The sequence below is a fragment of the Gymnogyps californianus genome, chromosome 17 (assembly GCF_018139145.2).
Source record: "Gymnogyps californianus isolate 813 chromosome 17, ASM1813914v2, whole genome shotgun sequence".
NCBI lineage: Eukaryota > Metazoa > Chordata > Aves > Accipitriformes > Cathartidae > Gymnogyps > Gymnogyps californianus.
The window spans coordinates 15137818-15163914 of record NC_059487.1 but is presented as its reverse complement, the minus strand read 5'-3'; the positions used below and the strand labels follow the sequence as shown (position 1 = coordinate 15163914).

The 26097-nt window shown below is 44.8% G+C and overlaps 1 protein-coding gene across 2 annotated transcripts; it reads left to right on the top strand.

Annotated features, from left to right (window-relative positions):
- The first annotated feature begins 3598 nt into the window (after positions 1-3598).
- On the top strand, positions 3599-26097 carry CHRNA4 (cholinergic receptor nicotinic alpha 4 subunit). Of its 2 annotated transcripts, XM_050907116.1 has the most exons (6): positions 3599-3659; positions 4919-5070; positions 8499-8543; positions 8635-8744; positions 18332-19712; positions 25547-26097. In XM_050907116.1, the coding sequence occupies exons 1-6, from the start codon at positions 3599-3601 to the stop codon at positions 25670-25672; spliced, it is 1875 nt and encodes a 624-aa protein (XP_050763073.1). In that variant the 3' UTR covers positions 25673-26097. The 2 variants fall into 2 exon arrangements, with proteins under 2 accessions (XP_050763073.1, XP_050763074.1); XM_050907117.1 differs by lacking the exons at positions 3599-3659; positions 4919-5070 and having other exon boundaries at positions 18332-19158; positions 19573-19712.

Here is a 26097-nt window from a genome sequence, read left to right as displayed (position 1 = left end):
TCACTGAAAGGAGATCTCTCCCCCTTCCGTGTTGGTTTTCTTCGTACTGCTTTTGCTCCACCTGAAGTCTCTGTTGGTGACGAAGCAGTTAGGAACAGGAGAGGGAAATCTTCTTTATCACAGGAATGGAGACAAGGAAAAAAAATCAGATCACCTTTGAATGCAAAGATGGTGTTTCTCAAGCATTCCATTAACTGGCTTTGTCCCCTGTGTCAAGCCCAAACAGGGAATGAGTAAGGAGATATTATCATTATTATGTCCCACTTCTGTAGATTCAAACATGCAGATGACATTTTACAAAATAAACAGAGGCCAAGGGCTTGCCCTGGAGAGCTGGCAGTGACATCCAAGACAAGATCATGGAGAGAGAGGGCAAATTCAAAGAAAACAGGCAGTCCTAAGGTTCCTTGTTAGTGCAGCGTGCCTCTGCCTCCTTGAGGAGTTGAATTTTTTCCATATTGAACTAGTGCTGGCAGGAGAGGGGGCTCAGGCACAGTTTATATGCAGGCACCCAACTCTCAGGGACCTTCAAATCCCTTCTGTCGGTGCCTTTTATAGCATAAAAATTATTTGAGAAAGGGCTAAAGTGGGGAAGAGATTTGCAGGAGTGCAGAATGCAAGACAGTGGATTCCAAAGTTACCAGATCCTTGCAAAATCATGGAATTCTACTAAATGACCCAAAACACTTGAACCCAATCTTGTTACTGGCTTGCCCTTATTCCAAGGACAAGTCTCAGATTTCATTGAAAACTGTGGGGGAAACACTGCCTTAGTTCTGTTTAGCTCAGTCTACAAGCTTCAATAGCTGGGATGTTTGCATTCAGTTTTTGTGAACATCTGGATTACCCAAATTATCCACGTCTTTTTCAGACAAAGGAAGATAATAATAATGAGGAGGCTCAGAGCCAGGTGCCTGAGAATCAGGCCAGAGTCGCAGCTTTCTCCCACAATAAAAAAATCATTAAAACCTTTAAATGGCATCTTTTGTCCCAGTCAGACTGAGTCCCTTGCACATGTACCACTGGAAGACATTGCCTTCCAAATACACACAGGAGCTGATGAAAATTTTGTTATGGCCCAATGATGCAGAAAGAAGCTGGCAGTGAGATTTAACAAGGTCACAAGCAGAAACCTCTGTAAAATATGCTCATTCCCCACATCATATAAAAACAGGGCCAGGGAGGTGAGGGATAAACCTTTCATTTATAGGAAATGATGATTTATGATTAATTTCCAAAAGAAGGAAATCCTTTTTTAATCAATATTATTTATAGGGTTAATCCAAAGGCAGTATTTGCTCACCAGCTCCCTTGCTCACCAGCACAGAAACTGAGGCAAGGTGAAGATGGATGGGGTTTGTCCATGGGATTTGAATCAACTCTGCGCAGGAGGGCCTGTAGTCAAGGATACCTGTATTATTTAAGGCCAAGGTTTTCAAAAGGGAATAGCTGATCTTGGATCCCTTGGGTTTGGTCGCCCAACGTGTGACCTGTGCAGAGTACCAGCCTCCTTGAAAAATGGCCTTTAGAAATCGTATTTCTCACCATGAGCCTTTGGGAATTTGTACAATTTGTTGTATCTGGTGCTTGTTGCTGGAACTAGACGGGCTGAAACCCAGGATTCCCCCATTTAATGCTGCTGGGTACGAACTGAGCAGCACTGGACCCAGAGAGGAGCGGAGGAGCGTGCAAACTGCAGTGACGTCCCCCTCCCTCCAGATTTCACAGAGCAAAGCGTCTTAAAGAAATGGGGTTTTCTGGTTGCTGCATGGATGTTCGGGAATGTATGGTTGCAGTGTGTGACTGAGTGATGCTGGTTTTACCCTGATAAGGAATGATTGCCCTTCTGCTGCCCTCGTGCTGGCTGTGGGAAGGAGAGGTGCTCAGTGCTGCACAGGACCTGGCTCTCAGGATGTAACCCGTGCTTCAGCTTTAAGTTAATTTGATCTCACATCTGCTGTTTATTAAATTAATGCTGGATGGTTCCCTGGAATGAGCACTGCAGATTTTTATAGCATGTCACAGGTGCTCAGGTGCTGCAATGAGGGTCAGGACACTGAAAGCAAGGCAGGCAAACCATATAGAAGTCCATACACCCAGTGGAAAATATGGTGGGGTTTGTCATTCGAAAGGCTGACAACTGTTGAGGAGGAGATGAGACAAGAAAAGCCAAGACAAGATGAGTTTGGTACTACACTGATGTTATTTATAATCTCACTACAGACCTAATTTCTCTTGTGGCTTTAATCCTCCCCATTTTCAGCCAGCAATCTATTATATTGGAAGATATTTGAGATGCTTCGGAAGTAGGGAAATTATTATACATAAAATATGTAACTAGTATTACTAGAACAGACTTTGATTAATTTTGCAGCTGGCAACATTACCCCTGCCTGAAAATGAAATCCATTTGCTATCTGTGTGGAAGTAATTGTGTTAATATCAAAGCTAGTTTTAAAATGAAACGGAGAGGGATCTACTCCATGTCTTCCGTGCGAGGAATCAGGGATGTGAGATGAAGGGCTAGAGTGATAATTCCTTGCTAATACAAGGAATTATCCTTTCCTCCACAAAAAGTCTTCATGACTTTGGCGGAGTTATTTGTGGTATATTTAAGGTACATTCAAGTATATAGAGATACTCAAGTAACCTCTTGTCTCAGTCTCACCTTTGATTTGCATATTGCCTACAAGCAGAGACTAATGTTTGTATTTGTACTACATGTTTGCACAGCACCAAGCACAGCAGAGCCCTCTTCTCATGGGCAAGTTCATCAGCCCAATAACTGTCGACAGCAAAGATACACGCCCAGGCCAGAAATATCTCTCAGGCTAATTACCCTGTTAGTCTACAGGAGTGATTTGGAAAAGCACTTGGACAAGATGAAACAGACAGCTTTCGTTAATTAGGAACTGTTTGGGCTTCAGGTGCTCTAAAGATCCCAGATGGCCCCTTATCCACCACCTCTGGCTGAAGCTGGGGTCTGGATCCCCCCTTTATTTCTCATGCTAAAAGTTTTCCTCCCTGCAGCCTGTTTGCTGGAGCACACAGATTCTCTCCTCCTCCTAAGCAGGAGGTGGGCAGGTCTAACTACATTAAATATACAAACATACTGTGCTCCCTCTCTGCTCCACCAAGGGCTGGCGTGGGCATCGGTGGCCCATCAGCGGCAAAATCTGAGCAAAGGCTGCCCAAAGGGCTGGGGGAAGGGTGAAAACAGCAGCAGCAGCAGCAACAAATAAACCGAGCAGCCAAACCGCCCCGTAGGAAAGGGGAGAGGAGCAAGCAGGAGAGCCCAGGGAGGCTGTGCATTTCGTGTCTCTTTACAGGAGCTTTCTGCAGCCCTTACGCATCTCTTGCAAGTATATGTGCATCGGTGTCCCAGAGAAGAGCATCCTTCTAGGAGGAAGAGCTGGAAATCAGTCAGAAGAGAAAAGAAAAAACAAACAAACCACCAGCTATTATCCCTTCCCAGAGGCAGGTGAGAGGGAGAGAGAGAAAGGAGTTTAGGGGAATGAAGCTGGAATCCAGAGACTCAGAGAGGAAAAGTTGCCCTGACGGGAGACTCTGTGTACTAGAGCCTGAGCTCTGCTCCACAATGGGATTTCTCGCGTCTAAAGGAAACCTCCTCCTCCTGCTGTGTGCCAGTGTCTTCCCCGGTAAGTTTGAGAAAGCTTTTCTATCCCTGCTCTGCTCTTTAGCTCTCTTCTCCCTTATCCCTCTCAAAGGCATGCTGCAAAGACCGATCCCTGTCAACACAGAATTTCCCCCACGCCTGCATCCTCCTGCCCCATCGCTGCAGGTCCCCTAAATACCAGCCTCTGCTGAGCAATGCTTTGCTTTTATTTTCTGCTCCTTGCCTGATTTGATGGGGAAAGGGTTAAAGCCGCGATGGGGAAGGGGACAGGCTGGAGAATACAGGCAGGGGCTCAGCATCCTGCTTTTTGCCTGGGTTTTTCTTCCCTGGGTAAAGTGTGTTAATGTGTCTCCGGGCTACAGCTCCGGCTGGGGACAGCGCAGCCAGCGCTCAGCTAATGCTTCCCTTTGTATAATCCAGGGCAGCTAAAGACTAAGTAGGAGCCATATTCCACGAGGGATGCGGGGAGAGCCCCCGGCTCCCTCTTCCCACTTGTCCGTTGTGGAGGATGCGTCTGCGTTCAGCCGGCACAGGAGCGCAGCTCCCCCAGCAGCCCCCTGGAAGAAGGGTGGCTTTAATTTTTAATAACCAACAGGCATCTCCAGCAGTTCCTGTAGTGTACGTGCAGGGTCAGGGCTGCTCCTTGCAGCCTCCAACTTTTAAAGTCATTATTGAGGGAAACTGCACTCTTGTTGTCCATTTTGTGCTCTCCTCTGTCCTCTTTCTCACCCATTATTTTTGTGAAAGGCCAGCTATGAAGGTTAGTTTGAAGAGCTGAATTTCAGTCTGCCTTTTTTTTTTGTGATGTGTTTGATGCCAGTTTTTATGAGTAAATCTGATCCAAAATCCCTATCTCCCAGCAGGAGGCTGCTTTTTCCTTTTTGTCTTGCCCTTCTAGCATCCCTCTTTCCTGCTTGCAGACTTCAATGCTAGAAACTTGCCGCAAAGTGGCCATAAAAATTAGACCAGGTTCAGGGGACAATGGCCCATGTAGTGTTTTTCAAATGGTTTTAGTGATGCCCCCACTCTCTGCAGACCAGTCCTGCTCCGCAACGGAAACTCTACACTGGGAATTGGCTGCGATGGGTGAACAGAGTGAGAAATACATGGCGATGCTTGGGGTAGTGGGGAGGCAAGTCACCAGCGTGGCTCACCTCCGTGTGTCCCTACTTGCCCATCACTGGGGTTAGCCCAGGGGTCCCCGCCGGTGAAGGCTCCAGCTATGCTGGCACTTGGACCGGCACGCATTTCACGCCACCGTGCCCCATGCCTTCCCTGCAGCCTTCGGCCACGTGGAAACGCGAGCCCACGCGGAGGAGCGTCTCCTGAAGAAACTCTTCTCCGGTTATAACAAGTGGTCCCGCCCCGTCGCCAACATTTCCGATGTGGTCCTCGTCCGCTTCGGCTTGTCCATTGCCCAGCTCATCGATGTTGTAAGTGCAACCCGTTTGTGCAACAAGTGGCCAAGGTTAACTGGGTTGGGGCTCGGGGAGAGGCTCCTGGTGCATGTGGGTTTTACTGGCTGATCCAGGCGGGTCGGGTTGGGAAGACTTTGCTCTCAGCAGAGAAGAGTTATCACGCAGACAGCTCTGCTGGAATGAGGAATGACGCATGTGAGTAGCTGGTCATCAAAGTGGATCCTTTATTCTTCCTTTACTATAGGCAAAATCCCAAATTCCTTATCAAAACCCATGAGACTGATCACAGCAGAGCAGTGGAGCAACTGGTATAAATGCCAGAGAGTCCTGGCTAAGGAAAAAAACCAAATAGCTGATTTAGAATTTGAGCCGTAATTATTAACAGTAATTTACACAAGCTAATAGGAACAGTGGTTTACGCATCTCTGGAAGATAGCTTGCCTGAAGAGCTTTCTGCAAATGAAAGTTTTGAGGATTTTTAGCTAATCTGGCAGATATTAACATGAAAATTGTTTCTGAATGCTTGCTCAAATAGAAGTTACACACGTGCAAACTGCATATGCTATATACAAACGGAGTGGTTTGCACTCCGGACTGATGCGCACTGAAATGGTATTTAAAGGATTACTCTATCACAGTGTTGGGGTCAAGTGTTGAATCCAAAGGAGATCCCTGCAGGGCTGCAGATGTTGAGAACGCACACAGGCTTTCTAGTTTGTGCAGCTCTTGCTCCCGCATGCTTCTCTTTCCTGTCCCTGTTTGCATGCAACACTTCCCAGGCCAGTGTGTTTGTGTAGGTGCAGATCTCTTGAACAAATATCGGCCTCGCTTTTGGAGTCTCTCTGTCGCTTTTTACTATATTCGTGTGGCAGAGTAAAAGGGGTGATAATGGAAAGTGTAATGCCACTTAAAGATATTACTGTGGAACAATCATAACGGAAGACTCCCCACAACATTTTATATTTTGAGATAAGAGTTTTGAGATGCAGACGAAACAGAGCCGAGGTGGTGCAGGAGGTGGGCAATCAAAGACACTAGTTGCTAGAGAGTTGCATCTGCTTGTGCACAAGCCATTAGCTTCCAGCTTGGCAGCACAGAAATGGTCTTCCATTCCCCTCCTCTCTCTTACGTCAGCCTGAGGGATCCAGGGCTGTTTGCAGTTGCTAATGTTGAAGTTGTACGGTTCTCATCTGAATAATTGATAAGACTAAAGATGAGACATTAGTGACTGTGGAGGCATGAGAGAGACTTTCCATTATGCAGCTGCTGAATTGTGGAAGAGGGGGGATCGATACACCTGCTTCCTAGTGCTTTTCCCAGTTTACTTAAGAAGAATTAATCTTCTTAAAATCATGTCAGTGGTTAGAAGTGCAACTAGCAGGCAGTTCTGTGCTGGGGCCAGTGGGTACAGCTGGAGGAGAGCTCTCATCCCCTCCTGCCCCAGTCTGTGTTGCTGGGGGCTGATGACACCCCCTGCCACCACTGCAGCACTTCAGCTGTCTCTCCCCCTTCCCGACAGTGACCCTGTTTTGGTGCAAACCCCGCTGCAATTGTTAGACCTGACGTTCAGCTCCCCACGACAAGAAGTCTGAAAGAGAAATCAGAGCTGTATTCAAACCCCAGCTCCCGCTGACAAAAGCTGGGAGCCGGGGAACAAAAATCAATGTGGAACTTGACATCCCTGCATGTCCTTACCTCACCCTGGTGTGCTGAGGGTTTTGTGAGCCCAGAAAAAAGTGGTAAGGGATCAAGCATGTGTCTAGGAGCAGCCACTGAGAAACACATTTGGACTCCTAAGCCTGTGTCTCTGCAGGACCTCATGTGCTGCGTTCACCTTGAGAAAAGAGGCCAGGCAGTGCAACACCACCTTTGGCTGCAGAATCACCCGCTGTCCTCTGGGCTGGCTCCGTGCAGGAGAAGTCAGCCGTGCAGCCAGAGGAGGCAGGCAGTCGTTAGCACATTGCAAATCCCCTACGAGATAAACCGATGGGACTAGAGTCGTGCTTCGCTTGGGTCAGGAGGATGGCAGAGCCCTCAGGTGTAGTGATGGGCAGGAGTTTCCACCGAGGGTCTGCACCCAGCCAGGGAGGAAAATTCCAGTAAAGGGTAACACCTGCGAGACTGGGATCCCCAGAGCAGGGACTGTGGTGGAGACTCTCAGATGCTTGAATTGCAAAGTGGTAAGAGAAGCAGATGCTCAAGGATTGGTCCAGCCCAGGGCATGGCAGCCTCCTCCAGTGGCATTCCTCATCTCCCATCGGCACCCAAGGAAGTAGCTGGGTATTTTCCCTTCTTTGTTGTTCATTTGAATGTTCTTTGTATTCTTCCTTCCTCGATGTGCTTCTGGTCCCTAACCCTGGACGAGGGTATCTCTGGTCAGGTTTTACACTTGGTGCCACAACAGTAGTGAGAAGGCTCAGCAAGGGGAAGGCACAGCCCCCTCCAAATCTCCTAGCTTTTAATGTTCAGAATTAATCCTTTACTGCCACAAGAGTAAGGTTAATGACAAGCAGTTTGCTTCCAAATGAACCCTGTCAATTGAGCTGCGTTTGATGCCAACCAAAGAGAGAGCGAAAAGAAACAAACACATGAATAAGCTCTGAGCTCTGGTGTGACACTTAAATCAGACCAGCACTAGGCTCTGCCCCACATAATTTGTCTTAGTTATTTACATCGGAGTTGTAACAAGCATGCAAGACAAACAGCGAGCAGTAATTAATTCTACTACAGTGCTGCCAGCATTATATCTGCCTTACATTATTTAAAAGTCTCTCTATATATAGTTCTACCTTTCCACACTGTTTGTACTTAGAGTTGGGAAAAAGTCTACCAATTGACAGCATGGCTATACACCAGGCTGTCTAAGGGTTACGTGTCAGCAGAGTAGCTTGGGTTTATTCAGAAAACCCAATCCGTAGTGCTCTAAGTTCATGTAGTTGGTAGAAGGAGAAACACTGCTGGGCTTCATGTTTCCAGAACTGTGTTCACGGATAATATTTCACAGTAGAAGTACTAAACACTACTTGCGGATGAAGCTGAGCATTGTAATCCACGCACATGTGTGTGAGCAAGTATATATATATATATACACATCACTCACCTTCCTTCAGTGCTCAGGTCAAAGCCAGGCTGTGGAGCTCTTTCATTTGCCTGGCCCCGTCGTCCTAGGCTGAATCCATCAGCGCCGAGGAAAATCCCAATAAATTCAAGTCCGTCTGCTCACAAGATGGCTTCGGTGCAGGCTCAGCTGTTCAGTGGTATGAGGCAGCTGTGCCCTGTCCCATGTTAAATGACAGAAACATCTGCTTTCTATTTCCAAGATGGAACTTACATTTATTGCAGAGGTGATAATTACAGAAATTAAGTACAATTAAGAGAAATTTTATGAGTTCCTTGGGCTGTTTCATCTACTTCTGTAACCAGTATCTGATCTTGCATTTCAGGATGAGAAAAATCAAATGATGACCACGAACGTGTGGGTGAAGCAGGTGGGTGCACCAAAATATTTGCTTTTCCACGTTCCTTTTCAGTTTTGCGATCTGAACTCTTCCAGCTTTGTAACCGCCTCGTTTTTGGCAGGAGTGGCATGACTACAAGCTACGCTGGGACCCCCAAGAATACGAAAACGTCACATCCATCCGAATCCCCTCAGAGCTCATCTGGAGGCCCGATATTGTCCTCTACAACAAGTGAGTGTGAGCACTGTGGCCAGAGGGCAAACCCAACCTTGCAAATTTTCTCTGCCCATGGTGTTAAGGTGCTTCTTGCAATTATTCCTCCTTATTTTGTTCTTTGTGGTTGAATTCCATGTAGATTCTCATAATATCTGTCCCAGACGTGCCTTAAATGACATGACTAACATTCATCACAAGGGCTTTGTTCTCCTAATGATCCTTTCTCTGGACAGCGAGTTTTGTTGGGGGATGCCAGGTGTTGTTTTCTCTTCACATGTCAGATACACAATTAAGCTGGATTTGAGCTTTCAGTCCTCTTCGATTTCATTTCGCCAAGGAGCTCTCCCCTAATTCACCACCATCAACTGGAAAAGCCAGTTACTGAGGGTGGGCTTAAATATGGAAAATACGCTGAAACATGTCAGACTTGTGTGTCTACAAATACAGGTTTCGGGTCAGCCCAATACCATTCTAGAATTATTCTTAAATAGATATTTGTTCCTGATCCCGAATGCTTGAAATCTGTCTCTTGTATGGGCACTTCCTAGGGAGCAGGTGGTTGTTTTCTTTCTTTCCTTTGGCGCCTGTTGATATTCTTAGAAAGGCTGTCTGAGTGCCAAGACTGTTTTCTCCTTGGCTTATCATACCAGAGTTCTCCAGTCTCCTAGGATGTAGGATAACCCAGTCTGCCTCCCCAGCACAGGCTCCAGAGAAAACACTTGCTGCAAGCATCAAACAAAACCATCTTTGTATGTGGCTAACACTCAGAGAAAACACGATGGAAGCCAGGCTTGTTTTTAATAAATAGTTGCCTGGTTCTAGTTTGATATGATTTTGCTTCTGTTTAAAAAAAGAATAAAATGGCTGAAAGAGGAATCTGTCCAGGGGATTGTGAGCTTTGGAGACTATGGAAATTGTTCTCTTTCCCATTAGCTTGTCTCTGATCCTCAGTGGTGTGGAGTGATTGAAAACCTCTTGGAAATCACTGCATCCTCACATAGCACCTTTCAGAGATTAGACCAATGGAAATGACTAATTCATAGGCACTTGCACCTTCCTATCCTGCAGGGACACACTCTGAGCGTGAATGTTATCCAAGTGCCTCACATTGCAGCCAAGAAAGATGTTCACAGTTTCCCCTGGAAAAAATGAATGTCCTTGTCCTTCTCATTGCTTAATCAATGACAATGGTAAGGATTATTATTTTCGGAGCTTCTGGTGGTTGTTGTGTTGGACCATAGTGCCAAAGGAAATAGTGCTACACAAATCTCCATCGTCTATGGGACCTTTGTGCTTCAAACCATCCATTTGCTGGAGCTGCTGGTACCCAAGAGCCTGATGTGTCATCTCTACATCTACTCCCTTGGCTCAAAGGCTGGGTAGCCTTTGGATTCTGCCCCTTGCATGCTCTGCCTCTCTGCCCTGCTGTCCTAGTCCACTGCCGCTGTCACTTGAGCATCTACAGGGACTCCAGGGAGCAGCTGCCTATCTGCTGGCCACAGCAGCTATTCCAGAATGTCCTCCTTATCCTCTTCTGGAGTGCGAGTCTTTCAGCCTTGCCCACCTCATTGCTTGACTCAGTCTGACTTGCAGGGAGGTATGGAAGACAGCAAGTCTAACTGTACTGGTGACCTGCTACCACGCAGGGAGATCTAGTGCCCTAGCTACCTAAATCCAAGCTACTTCTCTCCCTTTATCCATAATTACCATTAATAATCATGCATTCCTCTGTTGGTTGTCATGAGCCTATCATGCATTTTTAATTGGTTACTTTATCCATGAATTAAACATGGATGTAGGCGCCAACCATTAGCCAGTCAGTAATGGTTTTCCATTAATTCTGTATCTCCTTGCAGCTATATTTGCCCATGCTCTTTTATATAGTCTTATGTAAACTCTTTTCTGCCCTGGGATATAATTCTCTCTTCTACCTAACTTCCTATCAAACACATCTGAAGCTGCAGTCAATATCTTGGTTGCACTGCTCTAACAATCAGGTTTCATGTTTTTTAGGGGTTGCAGGGCAAGGCAGAGCAAATGCAATGCATGCAAGGCAAAACCTGTAGCATGAGGGGACACCAAGATTAGGTTCTTCTGCATGGCAGCTCACCAACTGCGTAACCAGACAGTGTTTCTCCTTGCGGGCATCTCAGCTAGAAATGTTTCAGAAAGAAAGGCTTTGCAAAGGCAGCGACTGCTCATGGGTGATGCTAACAAGGATTCCCTCTCATATTTTACATATATATATATATAAAATATATGTATTGGTTAGAGGAATTTAAAGTAGATGCACGTAATTCTGGGTCCCTAAGAGCAAAAGAATGTGTGCAGAGACCTTGATGGAAGAGAGAGAGTGGCCACACTGGCCTTTTGCACTGTTCAGGCTTTTTAATGTGAGCTATTTATTGCTTACCACATGCTCTGCCAGAAGTATGGTATTTCTGTTTGGGATGGTATCCTTTGGAAAAGAGACTTTCTGGGCAGGAGATTATACAAATGCCTCATCTGTTTTCATCTTGGGGTATATATAGAAATGGTGAAATTTAAAATGATTTGAGATTTACATCTTTAAGGAAACCTATCCCCTTCTTGTGAGGTTATTCTCATATCTAAGCTCATTATTGTCAAAACCTTCCATTTATCCACTCTAGAGGCCCAAATTAAATCAGTAAACTCAGCTGGTTTGGCCTAGAGAGTATATGTAGTTGTCAACATTCATAAGGAATCTAAAACCAAATTAATTTCCTACAGGGAAATTAATATGCTGTTGAATTTTCAGTCTTGATGAGATAAGTTCCAAGACTCTGTAAATAGTTTCTACTAGATGTGACAAAACATATGTATAACAGAGGAATATGAGCTAATAGTGAAGCGACAAAGCCTCTTCTTCTCTGCCAAGGAGGCCAGCTGTTCCTTATCTGAGGCTGTAAAGGCTCTTCAGACACCACCAAATCATTTATAAATGAATTATCTAATCCTCTGCATTGACTCATTTTCCCATTCATGAATGGACTTCAAGCACATTTTAGTTTTCTTTTCTATATTTAAAGTAAAAAAAAAAAAATAATTTTTTTTTGTCTAATCAGGGAATAGGCTCTTGGGGCTGCATTTCGATTTTTTTTTCACTTCTCCACCACTGTGTTGAGGCATTTGGACCCTGTGCAACATAGAAACTCCAGAGGAGAAAACCCTGAAACTGCAGGTTTGCAGCCAGGTGCTCCAGCTGCTAAAGGCTGCTCAGAGGAATGCAAGGCCATGGCCTTCAGCCTAATGGATGGGCAGGGAACTTGAGCTTTACTGGCTAGTTTTCAACTGCATATTCATGATAGCATCATAGCATTTGTCTTCTCTAGCCTGATGATTGTAAAACCTGGGAAGAAGCTACTGGGAACATTCAGACTTGAAAATTTTCTTTTTTCTCAATATTTTCTGGTGTTAGCTGTTCCAAAAAGTAATCCCTGCCTTAGCCTCCATAGTCACAAAAAAAAAAAAAAAAAAAAAAAGACAAGATCATACATGAAGGCAATTCAAATAAAAATTCCTGTAATTAGGAGTAGGAAGTATCTTGAGGAATTCACCCAGTGGTAATATGGACACGAAGGATTACAGGACTGGGTTAGAAGATCATCTGGCAGGCACCTTTTGAAAATCATGAGAAAGCAAAGAGTTCTTTTGAACTATATTATAGCAGCTTGTTCTTTTGAACTATACTATGATGTTTGCAACCAGTGAGACTTATGGAGTAACACTGGTTTGCTGACTCATCCCAAAGCTGTTGGGAGGAGAAATACCAAAAGATGCCCTAGTCTAACCTTTAAAATATTGGAAACATTCTTGACATTATTCTTTGTGTGTGTGTGTATGTACTTGCACAGATCTTGTCATTTTGCACCAGATGATTGTACTTATAACAGGCCCATAATTGCTACTTCACACTTAAGCTTTCCTGATTCTTCTGGGAGTTTAAATGACTATGTTTCTGGAGAGGAATTATATCTCTAGATGCCTTTGAGGTTTGCTGCCAAGCTCTATCCAGTAATACAGGAACAGATAGAAAGAAATCTATGAGAGGGATCTCTCTCATGGGCTGTTGCTGTGTTAGCATCCAAGGACTTCTCCTACCATTGTGCTAAGGACAGAGCTAGAGTTTTGCCTCCAACGTGCTGACGAGGATGCTTGGCAAAGGGAAGAACTGAAGCAAAATGCACAAATTCAGCACCGTTAAAGCCTTCTGAGAAACTTGTGCTTATTTCATCGGTGTAGCACAGCCATTTCTGAGACAGATGCCTGTTTTACTGAGGAACAATCAAAATATCCGTTACTACTGATTTCTAAACATCTGAAGCAAGCAAAAGCTGGGATGTGACCTAAAGAAGTACACATCAGTGCACAGACACCTCCAGCTATGTACCCAAGATGTTTTGTACCCAAGTTGCCAAGACCTTGGAGATATTTAAAACCCAACTGGACAAGGTCCTGATCCTCTTGTAGCTGACCCTGCTTTGACCAGGGAATTTGAATTAGATCATCCCCAGAGGTCCCTTCCAACCTGTGAATTTGTAGTTACTGTTGTGGTAGCACAAAACAATTGTTAAATAAAATATTCTCTGATTTGCCTTTGGAGAGTATTTTAATCTGAACATTACAGAAGCATCTCTTTAACATCTACCAAAAGGGTGCAGGATACATTCTTTAAAGGGGTCTTGAAACTCCAATTTGTCTTGGTTACTGCTGTTCAAGGAAAAATGCTTTAAATGAGGACATTCTAGCTATATCCATATATGTATATAGCTAATTTTCAGGCTTTTAAAGCTCTGTTTGGATTTAAATTGTATCATCAGAAATTAAAATAAATGTGTGCCTCATTTACATGCATTCTGAAAACATTTAATTTTGTGAGATGATGTATCTCCCAACTGCAGGGAAAATAGAAACTGGCAAAAAAAAAAAAAAAAAAAAAGATTCTCCATCAGCAGAGCTTTTTAATGAAATACGGTTGATGGCTGCCAGTAAAACAATGCCATTCTTGAACCCTTATAAACTTAGAAGATTTTAGAAGAGCAGCCTTTCTTCTCGAAATGAGAAATTAAAAGCTGCAGAACACAGCAGCGCTATTTCCGTTGGCAAAAACAAAAGCAACTGTCTTCTGTCTTTATTGGTGTGCACTATTGTGTTTGACAGGAAAATATAAGAGCTCCATTACTTTATTACTGACAGTTTTTTAGAGCTGTCAGGTCAGGTAATCAGGAGAGCCTGACTATCTTAATTCTCAAGTTCTTCTTGTGATCTTTACCTTGCACTTGCTCCTTCTTCCAAATGGTTTTTCACGACAACTATCACAACACAGTGATCTAGACTGAATGAGATGAAAATGTGCTACCACTATAAAGAAATGACTGTAGATTTTCTCTGTCCCACTATATCAGATCTCCCACCTTCCTGTCTAAGGAAATATTCACGTTACGCAGTCAGGGCTCTCAGCACAACTTGGCCAGGAATGGGTTTTCCCACAACAAAGCTTTCCACAAGAAAATGGGGTTTCCCCAGTCTCCTAACTGCAGACTTCATTTGCAGTCGGTTGTCTCACCTTCATCCCTTGGAGGAGATTGAGGAAAGGCTTTGGAAGACGGTCAACAGCTAGGTGACCTTGTTTGCTCCCTCTCTCATGTCAAGAGGAGCAGAATGAAAGCCTCACCCAGGATGAGAGCATCTCTCTAGGTTCACCCGGCATCAGCAGGGCACCAGCAAGTGTAGCTTCCAATCCAGTAAGCATATGCTTGAAGGTCCAGTGTGAGTGGTAAGCTTGGGGAAGGAGACAAAAATATATGTATGCACGAAGCGTTAAGACAACTGCGAACCCTACCTTTGCACGATACAGCTGGCTTGGATACAGTCTATGTACAACAGCATGGCTAATTTACCCTGCTTACAAATTGCTCAAATATCTCTACATTGAACTGCAATGAGAAGTTCAAACATGCCCAGTAAAGTCAGAAATTACTTCACAGCCCTGTTAGGTTGGTAAGGGAGAAGCAGGAGGATCCCCGGGTGTTTTATGGCTCCTCAGAGTCATTAGCTGACTCTCAAATGCAAGAAGCTATTCTGCTGCTGGTTTCGCTCCTGCCATGGCACTGCAAGCAAAATCCAGCTTGGAAGGCAGTGCCAGTGTTATTTGTAACAGTGTGTGAGACAAAGAGGACCCATGATGAGGCTGGGTTTGTTAGGCAAGGAATTAAAAAATATCATCTTCCTCATCAAAGCAGCAGATCATTTATGGAAATAATTGACACACGAGATCTGCAGCATCACGCTGGTTACATCTACACTTGCAGAAGAGAGGCATGTGGCTAGTCACACAGAGACCGAAAAACTGCCAGACAAGACATTTCTGGGAATGAAACACAATTACGTGAATTATTACTGTTCCTGGATGAATTTTTAGGAAGAGTTTCATGCCCTTTTCCAACCGTTTTCAAAAGGAAAACCACACACCTGTGTTATTTACCCAGCCACTAACACATTGCTCCACCTAAGAAGGGAAACACTAGTGGATGCTCATTATCCCTTTTCTGTAATATGAAAACATATTGTTCCATTAATGAACGATTTAATCATGCCTCAGAGATCTCATTAAACGCAGAACTGGATTCCAAATTCCTATCGAGATTTAGAAAGAAAACCACCAAGAACAGCAAACACTGGACTGTCCCTTGCTGTGCATGTTTTGTGTCTCAATCTGGCTTTAGAGTGCAGGCAAAACCCAGGAGAAACAAAAAGATGGTTTTCATCCAAAGCAAGTGGTCCTGGAGTGTAAATTAGATTTAAGAAAGAAGAGGTAGGAAAGGAGTCGGGTGGATGGTACAATGGCATTGCTCAGTTTTATTTGCATCGGAGTAAAATACAGTGGTGGTTTTGCCTTGATCCCTTTGCGACAGCAGTCTGGGTTTGTATATATTTTTAGCTTTCCTGTCTTAAAAAAAAAAAAAAAAAAAAAAAAAGACATTTTAAAGCTTTAGAAAAAGTCCAGTTCAGAGGTCAAAAAGCACTGGGTCCTTTTGTGTTTTTTTGTTTTTCCAAAATCTGCCACAAAGAGCAAAGGCTTTCCATTATAGAAACAAAGAAGCGTTTAGTAAAAACCTGGTTCCCCACCACACAGTAATTCTGAGATTATTTTTCCATTAATTCAACCAACCTGGAAAATTGTCTCAAAAGACAAAGATCTGGGCTGTGATCCTGGGGGCCGGGGGCATGTGCCATCTCTGCCCAGATACCGTGTTAGCCAAGACAGCTCACTGAGGGCCGCATCCTGCCACTGTTTCCCAAAATGAGCAAGACAACACTGGTCTCACTGGAAGCCAGGGTGGTCGTGGACTGACGAGGATGCTTCACAGGGCAAGACCAAGTATCAGAAAGTCTTTTTTTTTTTCCCTTTTGCATATGAATTAATGGATGATCTCCTAAAGAAATAAATTTAAGGAAGTTCCTCTGCCTTCAGCAGCTTGAGGGGCCCCGCCGGATCATCCTTGCGCTGTTTATCTTGCTGCTGGTGAGGAAGAGGAGAGGTGTGACCCCCGTGCACCCTGTCACTGTACGGCTGCTGTCACGGCACATCTGAGCACTGAAGCAGCAGAGCAGGACCAAGGGAGTTTGCCGATTGCCGGGGAAGTGGCTGCAGGCTGGATCGGCTCCAGCCGGGAGGGCTGGGCAGAAGCAGAGAGCTTTCTATCTATATCAGCCTGAATAATTCATCTCAGATTTTTAGCAGAAACTCTCCCTCCCCTGCTCAGCTTCCCCTTTGTTTAGCAGCGTTGCTGTTTGAGACTCGGCATCACACAACAAGCTGCTTCTTCAGTATTCCCGAGCTCTGCAGTGGCTCCAGCCGGGTGGGTAAGATGGTCCCCAATTCCCTCCCTGCTTTTTGGATGCTCTTTTCTCTATTCCTGTAGCTAGACTTGAGGGCATTGCTCCACAAACAGATTCCACCTGCTTTTTTTGGTTGGGATTTCAGCCTTTCAGACATTTGCTCATGATGAAAAAAATTGCAGCTCTGTCCAAACCTCACCCACATTTTAAAGCTCCTTGAACCAGAGTGTTTGATCCAGGTTGTGACTGTCCAAGGACACCAAAATCCTCTGTCTGCAAGTAGAAATGAAGGGAGAGAGAGAGTCTGAAGTTTCAGCCAGTCACTGCACAAAGGGGCTGCAGATGTAGGGGCTTGGCTCATTTTCAGGTGAAGGTGTAATTTTGTGATTCAAATGTCCAGTCTCCATTGTAATGAATATTCGAACAAGGAGATAGGTTGCTTGTGCAGCTCTGAACGCTTCAGTTTTGCTGCTTTGTGTAAGCTAACGCAGGCTGCAGATCCTGCAGACACTGCCTGGAGGAAGGACATTGCTGTAGAGAAGGTACCTGTGGACTTGGCCCCAGACGTGGAGTTTAAGAAGTGTCACAGTCCACGTGTCCTCCTCACTGAGAGCAGGGGAGGAACAGCGCTTCTTGATGGCATAGCCGTGCAAGGCATTAATTACCTGCTGCGCTAATTGAATCTATTAATGAGATAATTTCTTTCTGTGACCTCCACACACTGGGGCAAGCGGCAGGTTCAATGTTTAATGTGTAGTAGCAGAGCCGTGGGTGTGAGGAAGGAGCAGAGCTGCGGCTGGTGATGCTGAGGCAGGTGGAGGACAGGGCTGTCTCCAGGGCTGGGGATCCCATTCCCAGAGTCTCTCAGTCTTCCTCCTTTCTCCAACATGATTACAGCTCAAGTATGGCATTCCTTGGTGGTCTTTCTTCCCCCAAGTCCCCAGTGCACTTGCTTCTTCTGTTGCCTTTTTTGATCTCCTTCACTTGTATCCCAGACCCCCTGACGAGCTGGAAGCAGCCAGTGTCACGGGTGCACAGCACTGTGCTGTGGGAAATGAGTGCACTGATCAGTTGAGAAAAGCAGATCCAAACCCAAAAAATGCTGTTTATGCAACAGTTTTTTCACTGGCTGGAAAATGGCTTTCTGATATAAAATCCTGGGTTGTTATCTATTTATCTTACACCAGCACACAGACCCCAACTGAGAGTCCCTGTAAGAAGACACCATAAAAGACAGCTCTCTTCCTGACTGGGAAATTAGGAGATTAACTTTCATTATTCCTATTAATAGGATGGTCTTGCTGGTTTTCATGTAAGAGACTGAATGAGTACCCAACACTGTTTCGTTTATAGCAGCTGTCACAATTAATTCTGCAGAGCCCACAGCCACACTACCTGATAGTGGTTCTTCCCACCTCTCTAAGGCAAACTCAACCCTTTCCAGGGCATCTGTGGGTCACTTTTGAGGAAAACTTGTGTACGTTCACCTCAAGGACCTGACTTATGCAAGGTGAGGGCTGATATTTGCATGCAAATCCAGTGCTTGCATAAGCCAACAGACTTCAAAACCCACTGGATAGAGTGGCTGGATCTAGTGCTTGTACATGATGTGCCGCTTGCATCCCTCAGGTGCCCCAAGTGCATTTTTGGCAGCCAGGCACTAAATATCCTATTTCTTTAACAAAGTTGAGATGTCCTAGAGAAACCTTGGTCTTCTTTTGTCTTCTGTCTCTCCCCAGTGCTGACGGTGACTTTGCAGTCACGCACCTGACCAAGGCCCACCTCTTCTATGACGGGAGAATTAAATGGATGCCACCTGCTATCTATAAAAGCTCCTGCAGCATCGATGTTACCTTCTTCCCCTTTGACCAGCAAAACTGCACAATGAAGTTTGGCTCCTGGACCTATGACAAAGCCAAGATAGACTTGGTGAGCATGCACAGTCATGTGGACCAGCTGGACTACTGGGAGAGTGGGGAATGGGTCATCATCAACGCTGTGGGTAATTACAACAGCAAGAAATATGAATGCTGCACAGAGATCTACCCTGATATAACTTACTCCTTCATTATCCGGAGGCTGCCACTGTTCTACACAATCAATCTGATCATCCCCTGCCTGCTGATCTCCTGCCTGACTGTCCTGGTCTTCTACCTCCCCTCTGAGTGTGGAGAGAAGATAACCTTGTGCATCTCCGTGCTGCTGTCCCTCACTGTGTTCCTGCTGCTCATCACAGAGATCATCCCATCTACCTCCTTGGTCATCCCTCTGATTGGAGAGTATCTTCTCTTCACCATGATATTTGTTACCTTGTCTATCATCATCACTGTCTTTGTGCTCAACGTGCACCATCGTTCCCCGCGTACCCACACGATGCCTGACTGGGTGAGGAGGATCTTCCTTGACATAGTCCCGCGCCTCCTCTTCATGAAACGTCCCTCCACAGTGAAAGACAATTGCAAGAAGCTCATTGCATCCATGCACAAAATAACCAATACACCAAGGCTTTGGTCCGAGATCGACGTGGAACCCAACTTCACTACCTCATCTTCCCCCAGCCCCCAGAGTAATGAGCCGTCACCCACGTCTTCCTTCTGTGCCCACCTCGAGGAGCCAGCCAAGCCTCAGCCTATTTGCAAGTCCCCTTCTGGGCAGTACTCTGTGCTGCACCCAGAGCCTGTACAGGTGACCTGCTCCTCTCCCCAACCCTCGTGCCGCCCCCTGAGTGACACCCAGACCACCTCCATCTTGAAAGGCAGATCACTAAGCGTTCAGCAGATGTACAGCCCCAATAAGGCAGAGGAAGGGAGTATCCGCTGTAGGTCTCGGAGCATCCAGTATTGCTACCTGCAAGAGGACTCTTCCCAGACCAATGGCCAATCCACTGGCTCTCCAGCATCCCAGCGGTGCCACCTAAATGAAGAGCAGCCCCAGCACAAGCCCCCTCAGTGCAAGTGTAAATGCAAAAAGAGCGAGGCAGCTGGCACACCGGCTCAAGGAAGCAAGACTCACAGCACCAAAGAGCAACATCTTGTGTTGATGTCCCCAGCCCTGAAGCTGGCAGTGGAAGGGGTTCACTACATCGCAGACCACCTGCGAGCAGAAGATGCGGATTTCTCAGTAAGTATGCTAACTTAGCCTGCTCTCCTTGGGTAAGTCAAAAATTATCTGCTAAGGAAGCCCCACCAAACGTGGGGGCTATACAGAGAGTGTACTTGGTGATGCAGGCTCAGCCATCCCTGATATTGTGGCTTTTGAACACATTGGCCACTATGGGCACAGCTGGAGAGTTTGTCCTTGGGGTCTTGGCAGGCATGAGGGCCGAGAGGGTAGCACAATCAGAGCATGCTCAGGGCTGCTCTAGAACAATGGGATTCTCCAGCAGAAAATAGGAGTAAAGTTGTCGTTAGGTAGGAAGGAAGCAGCTAAGATTGTGAAAGAGACCCAAAAAGCAGTCATCTGGTAGGAACGTAGCAGACATTCTTTATAGAGAAGCCTCTGACAGATGGGGAATTCACACTCTCTGTTTTTTATTAAGCATTGACTCTGGCTACTGAGCCTAGGAAAGGAAATTCCCAAAATAGGTTGTGGATGTGGGCAGTGCGTAGTAGCGTGGGGACGTTGCAGGGTATGTTTGGCTCTGCGTGATGCAATTCCTCATTAGTGGACTTCCACTGGAGCAGTTGGCTCTGTGCAGGAAGGTGGGTGGACAGACAAATTTCACACTTACTCTGAAGGGGTAAATATGGCTACAAATAGAGAAGGAAAGTAGAGGCTGAAAGAATTTCTTTTAATGGGGAAAGTGATGCACATACAAACACCACATCCTTTCACACCTCTTGTAGCTCTTCCCCTGCAATACTATGGATATGGTGTGCTAGCTAATTATGGCCATAATGAAGGAAGCCACAAGATAACCTGAAGTTAGTGTTCTTACTAAAGAAAAGTCTTATCTAGCTTTTCGTAGAGGGATCTGTCACCAAAAGCTACTTTTTCAGCTGTGCTTACAATTTGATTTTCTCAAGATTTAGAGTCAGTGCAAGTCATAGTGATTTTATGCAAGACTTCCTGGGCATGAAGAGTGTCTTTATATTTGCATTTTTCACAGCACTGAGCACGTAGCAGCAGCAACAAAAGATTAAGTGCTACTGTCCATTTATATACTCTTTGGTACCATAGTTTGAGAGGCCTCTGTTCTTTAATGTATTTCACTTCACAACATCCCTTTGAGGAAGTAACTGTTTATTCCTCATGTTGAGGAGTGACAGCCAAAATATAGAGATGAGGTGACCTGTTCAAGGTCACAGAACACATCTGTGGCAGAGATGGGCTGTGAATCCCCATCTTCATTTGTTGACAGCCCAGCACTCTTTGCTGGGCTAAAGCACTTCACAAGCACATTAGGACTGCGGGAATTAAACTCTGCTCTCTCCTAGCAATAATCACAAGTAAACCCATGGAAGTCAGTTGATTTTAACTCACTTGTTCCCCCATGGTGCAAATGAAAGAATATTACATCAATAATACTTCCCATTTCAACTGGTTCTCTTTCTGCTAAGGTTGTTGATATTATCAAGAACTGAGTCAATGAATATTTTGGGTTCTTTCCTTTTAATCTATGATTGTAGATGTCTTTAAAATTAAAACAGTCTTCAGAAGCCACAAATTTTCTTCTTATGCCTTCCACTACTCTTCCCTCTTGAAATGAAGCGATTATCCTGAGGAGAAAGCTATTTACAGCACTAAACATCAGAAGCAGAAGAAAAGGAGCAGTTTTGAGGGCTCTGACCAGACCTCCTGCCAGCCCAGCCTGCGAGCAAAGGCACCAGGAAAACACGCAGCAATGAGCAGAGAAGGGTCACCCCCAGGACCACCGATGCACCAGGCTCCCCAGGAAGAGCCTGCAAACCTGCCCACAGTTTTCTGCTCTTTCACAGCAGTTGTGGTTGGCACGGTAGGCAGAGGCTGGGTTTTCAGATTTGGGGGAATAATTGCTGACCCTGGTCTGAGGCTATACTATTTTCCTGTTCTGGATCCAAGTAATGTCAAGTGGGAAAGCACATTTTTTTCTCCAGGTGGAAATGACAAAGAAGAAGGAAACATGATCTGGAATTGAAATTTACTGTAAGGAGCAGAACTGATCTAATAAAATGAGAATTCACTGGGGAAAAAAATTGGTACTCAGAAATTTGCTTTCATCTTAAAATCAAATTGTGGCATTTCTTCATGGAAGTCTTCAACAAATCTATCAGCAGGCACCTCTGATGCAGCTGCAGCCCCTGAGACACAGCTCGCTGTCTCTTGGGTAATATTTTCAGAGACATGCACCTTCCCAGAATGAGAACAGAGCTTCTTTTGAAGTTCCTGTCTTTTTTCTAAAACACCATTGCCACGGGGGCAGTGCTTCTAAATTAAAAGTAAATAGCTCATTTAATTAAGTGCTTCAGCAAAGAGAAAATGGGAAATGCAAGAGGCAGTTGTTTGTTACAAAAAGATATCTGCAAACAATACAAGCACAATGGTACACTGGGGAAAATGCAAGACCGAATTGTCCCAGCATATGATAGAAATGCCATTAGAAATTAATTACAGGCTGAGAAGCAAAACAAGTTGCATGTCACACATGAGCCAAAATAACCAGACACCAACAGCACCGTCTGGAAGGCCTTGTTGTCCTCATGCCTGTGTGCATCTCCGGACTACTCTAATAAGAAGACTTTGAAGACAGCTTAAAAATAAAATGGGAGAGAATGTAGCTGAGGGGGAGGAAACACGGGATAATCTCACCAGTTTATTTTTAACAAAGTACAATAAAACCACCTGGGACTGCTCTAATCTGTGTTGCAGGCTCTGGATCCTAGGGATCAGATGTCACCAAAGCACCGCAACCCTCCACTCAAATCCTGGGGCAGGATGCCCTCTTCCCACTGCTCAGACCTGCAAGGAGCTGGACCAGGGAAGAGCTGCAGATTCCCTCACTTTTTGGGAATTTGGGGGTGGGGGAGTCAGCTGGTTCCTGCCCCTGATCCTTTCCTGAAAATAGTTTTGAGTGAGCTTCTTAAAAACTAATCAAAATACAGCTCAGGAGTTGGGGTGGCAGATGTTGACGGACAGCTGCATTGATGTTGTCAGAGAGGCCTCCGCGGATCATGCTCCACGTGAGGTGCTGGGCCACAGGGAAATGCTACAGTGCTGTCAGAAAACAAAACAAAACAAATCCAGATAATTTTCTTTTCCTCCTCCTCTTTTTTTTTCACTGTCTCTCCATAATTTCCAATTTCACCCTTCTGTGCTCTTGGTCTGAAGTTGGATATTGATTTTGCAAACATCTGATGCACTCCCAGCCATCATTTTCAAGATGGGCTGAGTATTTATGCATACACCATTACATTTGAAAGCAAATTTCTGTTGCACTTTTCAAGTTGTTCCTCTTCTCCCATTTCCCCCTTCTTTTCTCAAAGAGAAACTGATCTGGTTTCTTTTCTTTGCGTGATCTAGCACTCACTTTTACTAGCACTAATACTCAAAAAAGCTTATTTTGCCAGAATGGGGCACTATTTACTCAATCCAGCTTTCCAGTTGGACATCAGATGGTAAATTGCAGATTTTCTTTACGCATTGGTTGCATCATGAGACACTAATCCCATAAATACAATCATCCAGAGCTTGCTTAGCTGCCCTTCTCACGAGGAATTTTAAGCATCAGAGACTCAGTCCAACTCTCAGCAAATGATGAATAGATCAGAAAACATGTACAGCAAAGGGGAGTTATCCACTGAGACCTTATCCCTAGGATGAGAGAATTCCTTTGGATTTCAAGGGTCACGATTTCTTTTACTCACCCTAAATATAGATGGATGTGCTAAGGGCTGTACAATCATAAAACAACATGGTTTCCCCCAAGAAGATACCAAGCTTCAGGATGAACCTCTATTTGTTTACTTCTGCCTATTGAATAGTAAAGACCTGCTTAACTTGGTGCTAGTTTTAAAGGGAATGAAATTATGCATTGCACAAAAATATTTAACTGATACTTACACTTTTGAAAATGTTCAGGTATTCCTGAAATTTAAGATGCTTTATTCAGAGAAAAAATTATGGGAAAGTACGATATACTTTCCAGTGCGTGCCTCATTTCCCAATTTACAAAGCTGCTTACTGAGCCAAGGAGCTGGAGCGATCCCAGATGATTTAAAGGCCTAACTGAGCAGTCCACATGGCAAATAATGAGAGGCGTAGTTAAAGAGCTCACTTCGCTGGCATTGCTTCAGCTGAATGTTGTCTGCGTTGAGGCACGGAGTGATGACAGGTACTTTGCAAATACATTGGAAGATTCATGATCAGTTTGTGAAGGGTTCAGCACGCCAAAATGAGGTAAATGCACATACCTTACCTGCAAGGAATAATTCTCTTAGCTCAATAAAATCTCACAACATTGGTCAAGGAAGCCAGGATTGTATATTCTCTCCCTCTGACACATCATGATTTCTCTGTACCACCCACAAGGTATAAGATAAAATTTAGTGGTGCGTCCATGGCTGATGAAGAAAGAGAAGACTCGAGGTGAGTTTACAGAGTCCCTGTGTTGTGCTCAGAGCTTGTTTGTTTGGTGCTTGACAGATTATAATATTTTAGGACCTGAAGTTGCCACTATACCTGTGAAAACATCATCTGCAGCAAATGGCTGTTTCATTGATATTTGGATTGCTTCCTTTACCAAAATGAATTTTCAGCATAATCAGCAAATCCTTAAAAAACCAAAAATCAAGCCAGGTCTCCTACAAATCGTGTTTTAGCTCACACCTACTGTTCTGGGCTACTCTCTTATTATTATCTCCGTTTAGAACAAAGCTAGGATCTGTGGATGAAAAGGCCTGTATCGTTAGTGTTATGTTATTGTTGTACTGTGCTTTTCACTCATGCTGCTGCCCATGTACACGGCAGCTTTGGGCACGGTGAAGCCACGGTTTGCTCAGGGTCACAGACTGGTAGGTCCAGTAAAGCAGCCCCAGCAAAGCGCAGCCTTGGCTTTGCTGTCTCCTTCTCCTTACACCACACTCCTGACTTGCTGCAATCACGGCCACTGAAGAGGTTTGAGCTAGCTCCTACTGAGATGTTTTCCCTAAAGAGCAAGGCAGCGTGCCAAATTTCAACCCTCGGGTCTATTCATCACCAAGTGGTATATTGTAGGAAATTATAATGGGTACAGCCGTATCAAATAAAACTTCGCCATCTGATCAGTCCTCTTCCTGGGAAAGAAATTAATAACAGCAATGTAATAAAAGAGGTTTTCATATGTATGTGGTTTCTTACTTAATGAAATAGCTATTTACAATCCCTGACTGATGTTATTAATAAGTACTAGACCTCCCCAGAGAGGAATTGCTGGAAAATCCTCCCACAGCAAGACAAAAATGGGGAAAAAGCGGAGTGAGGAAGACCATTTCTTTTATTTGCTGGTTCGTTTTCACTGCTTACTCACCCAAAGCCGAAAATCCCTTCGCAGAAAGAGTTTGGCTTCGTTAATCTGTAAGCAAATCTGTTTACTAGCATGGGGAAAAGAGTAATTTCTTTCCCCCCCGCTCCACCCTCCCCAGCTTGAATCCCTACCTCATTTACACACCCAATGACAGCTGTTGCTCATGGAAAATAGGATAGTGAGTGTGCAGATGAGCTTAATTATCCACGGGCGTATGTCATCCCTGGAGAGCTGTGAACAGGGTTTGCAATTGCACATGCACACCCACGCAGTCTGGGAATCTGTCTCCTACATCAGCAATTGATAGAGTAAATCTTTGCCATCATATAGGACCACTAAATGTAAGTCTGACCTTCCCCTCCTATCTCTGGACTTAAATGAAAATATCCTACTTTGGAATAAAGCACTAATAGCCTTCATAAATTTTAATCTCAAATAAAGGTTAATAATCAGCCTTTCATCTCTGTGTTCCCAGGTGAAGGAAGACTGGAAGTACGTTGCAATGGTCATTGACAGGATCTTCCTCTGGATGTTCATCATTGTGTGTTTGCTGGGAACTGTTGGTCTCTTCCTCCCACCGTGGCTGGCAGGAATGATCTAAATATAGCCCCAGAAGGAAGAAAGTATATCCCACTCTATGGATTTTAGTTCACCTGGAAGGAGAGGAGCAGAGAAATGGAGGCAGCCCTTTGCATAATTTACTGCGTGTCCGCGCTTGAGTTGCTCCAGAGCTCTCTGGGAATACTTTCCGAGGTCGCGTCGTTTTGCCAAGCCATTTTCATCTCTTCCATCTAATTTAGGGGAAAAGTTCTTATTAAAGTCTGTACATAGCATGGTGGCATTCATTGGCATATACCCAGCAATGTAAGAACACGAGCTTGTTCCCTAAAGCAGCACATAAAGAGGCTTCGCACCTACGAACCAGCCCCTGGCAAATTAGCTCCAGTTGTCTTCAGAGGTCTCAGTGTGCCCTGCCTAGTAATTTTGCCCTGTCAAGCTGAAGTGGTTCAGGACTGTGTGTCTCTG

What these genes read in the sequence shown, in the direction of transcription:
- CHRNA4 (XM_050907116.1), top strand. Translation starts at nt 3,599, where the DNA reads ATGGGATTTCTCGCGTCTAAAGGAAACCTCCTCCTCCTGCTGTGTGCC. An exon ending in TTGCCCAGCTCATCGATGTT is followed by an intron (nt 5,071 to 8,498) that starts GTAAGTGCAACC and finishes CTTGCATTTCAG; the next exon opens with GATGAGAAAAATCAAATGAT. An exon ending in CAGAAGATGCGGATTTCTCA is followed by an intron (nt 19,713 to 25,546) that starts GTAAGTATGCTA and finishes CTGTGTTCCCAG; the next exon opens with GTGAAGGAAGACTGGAAGTA.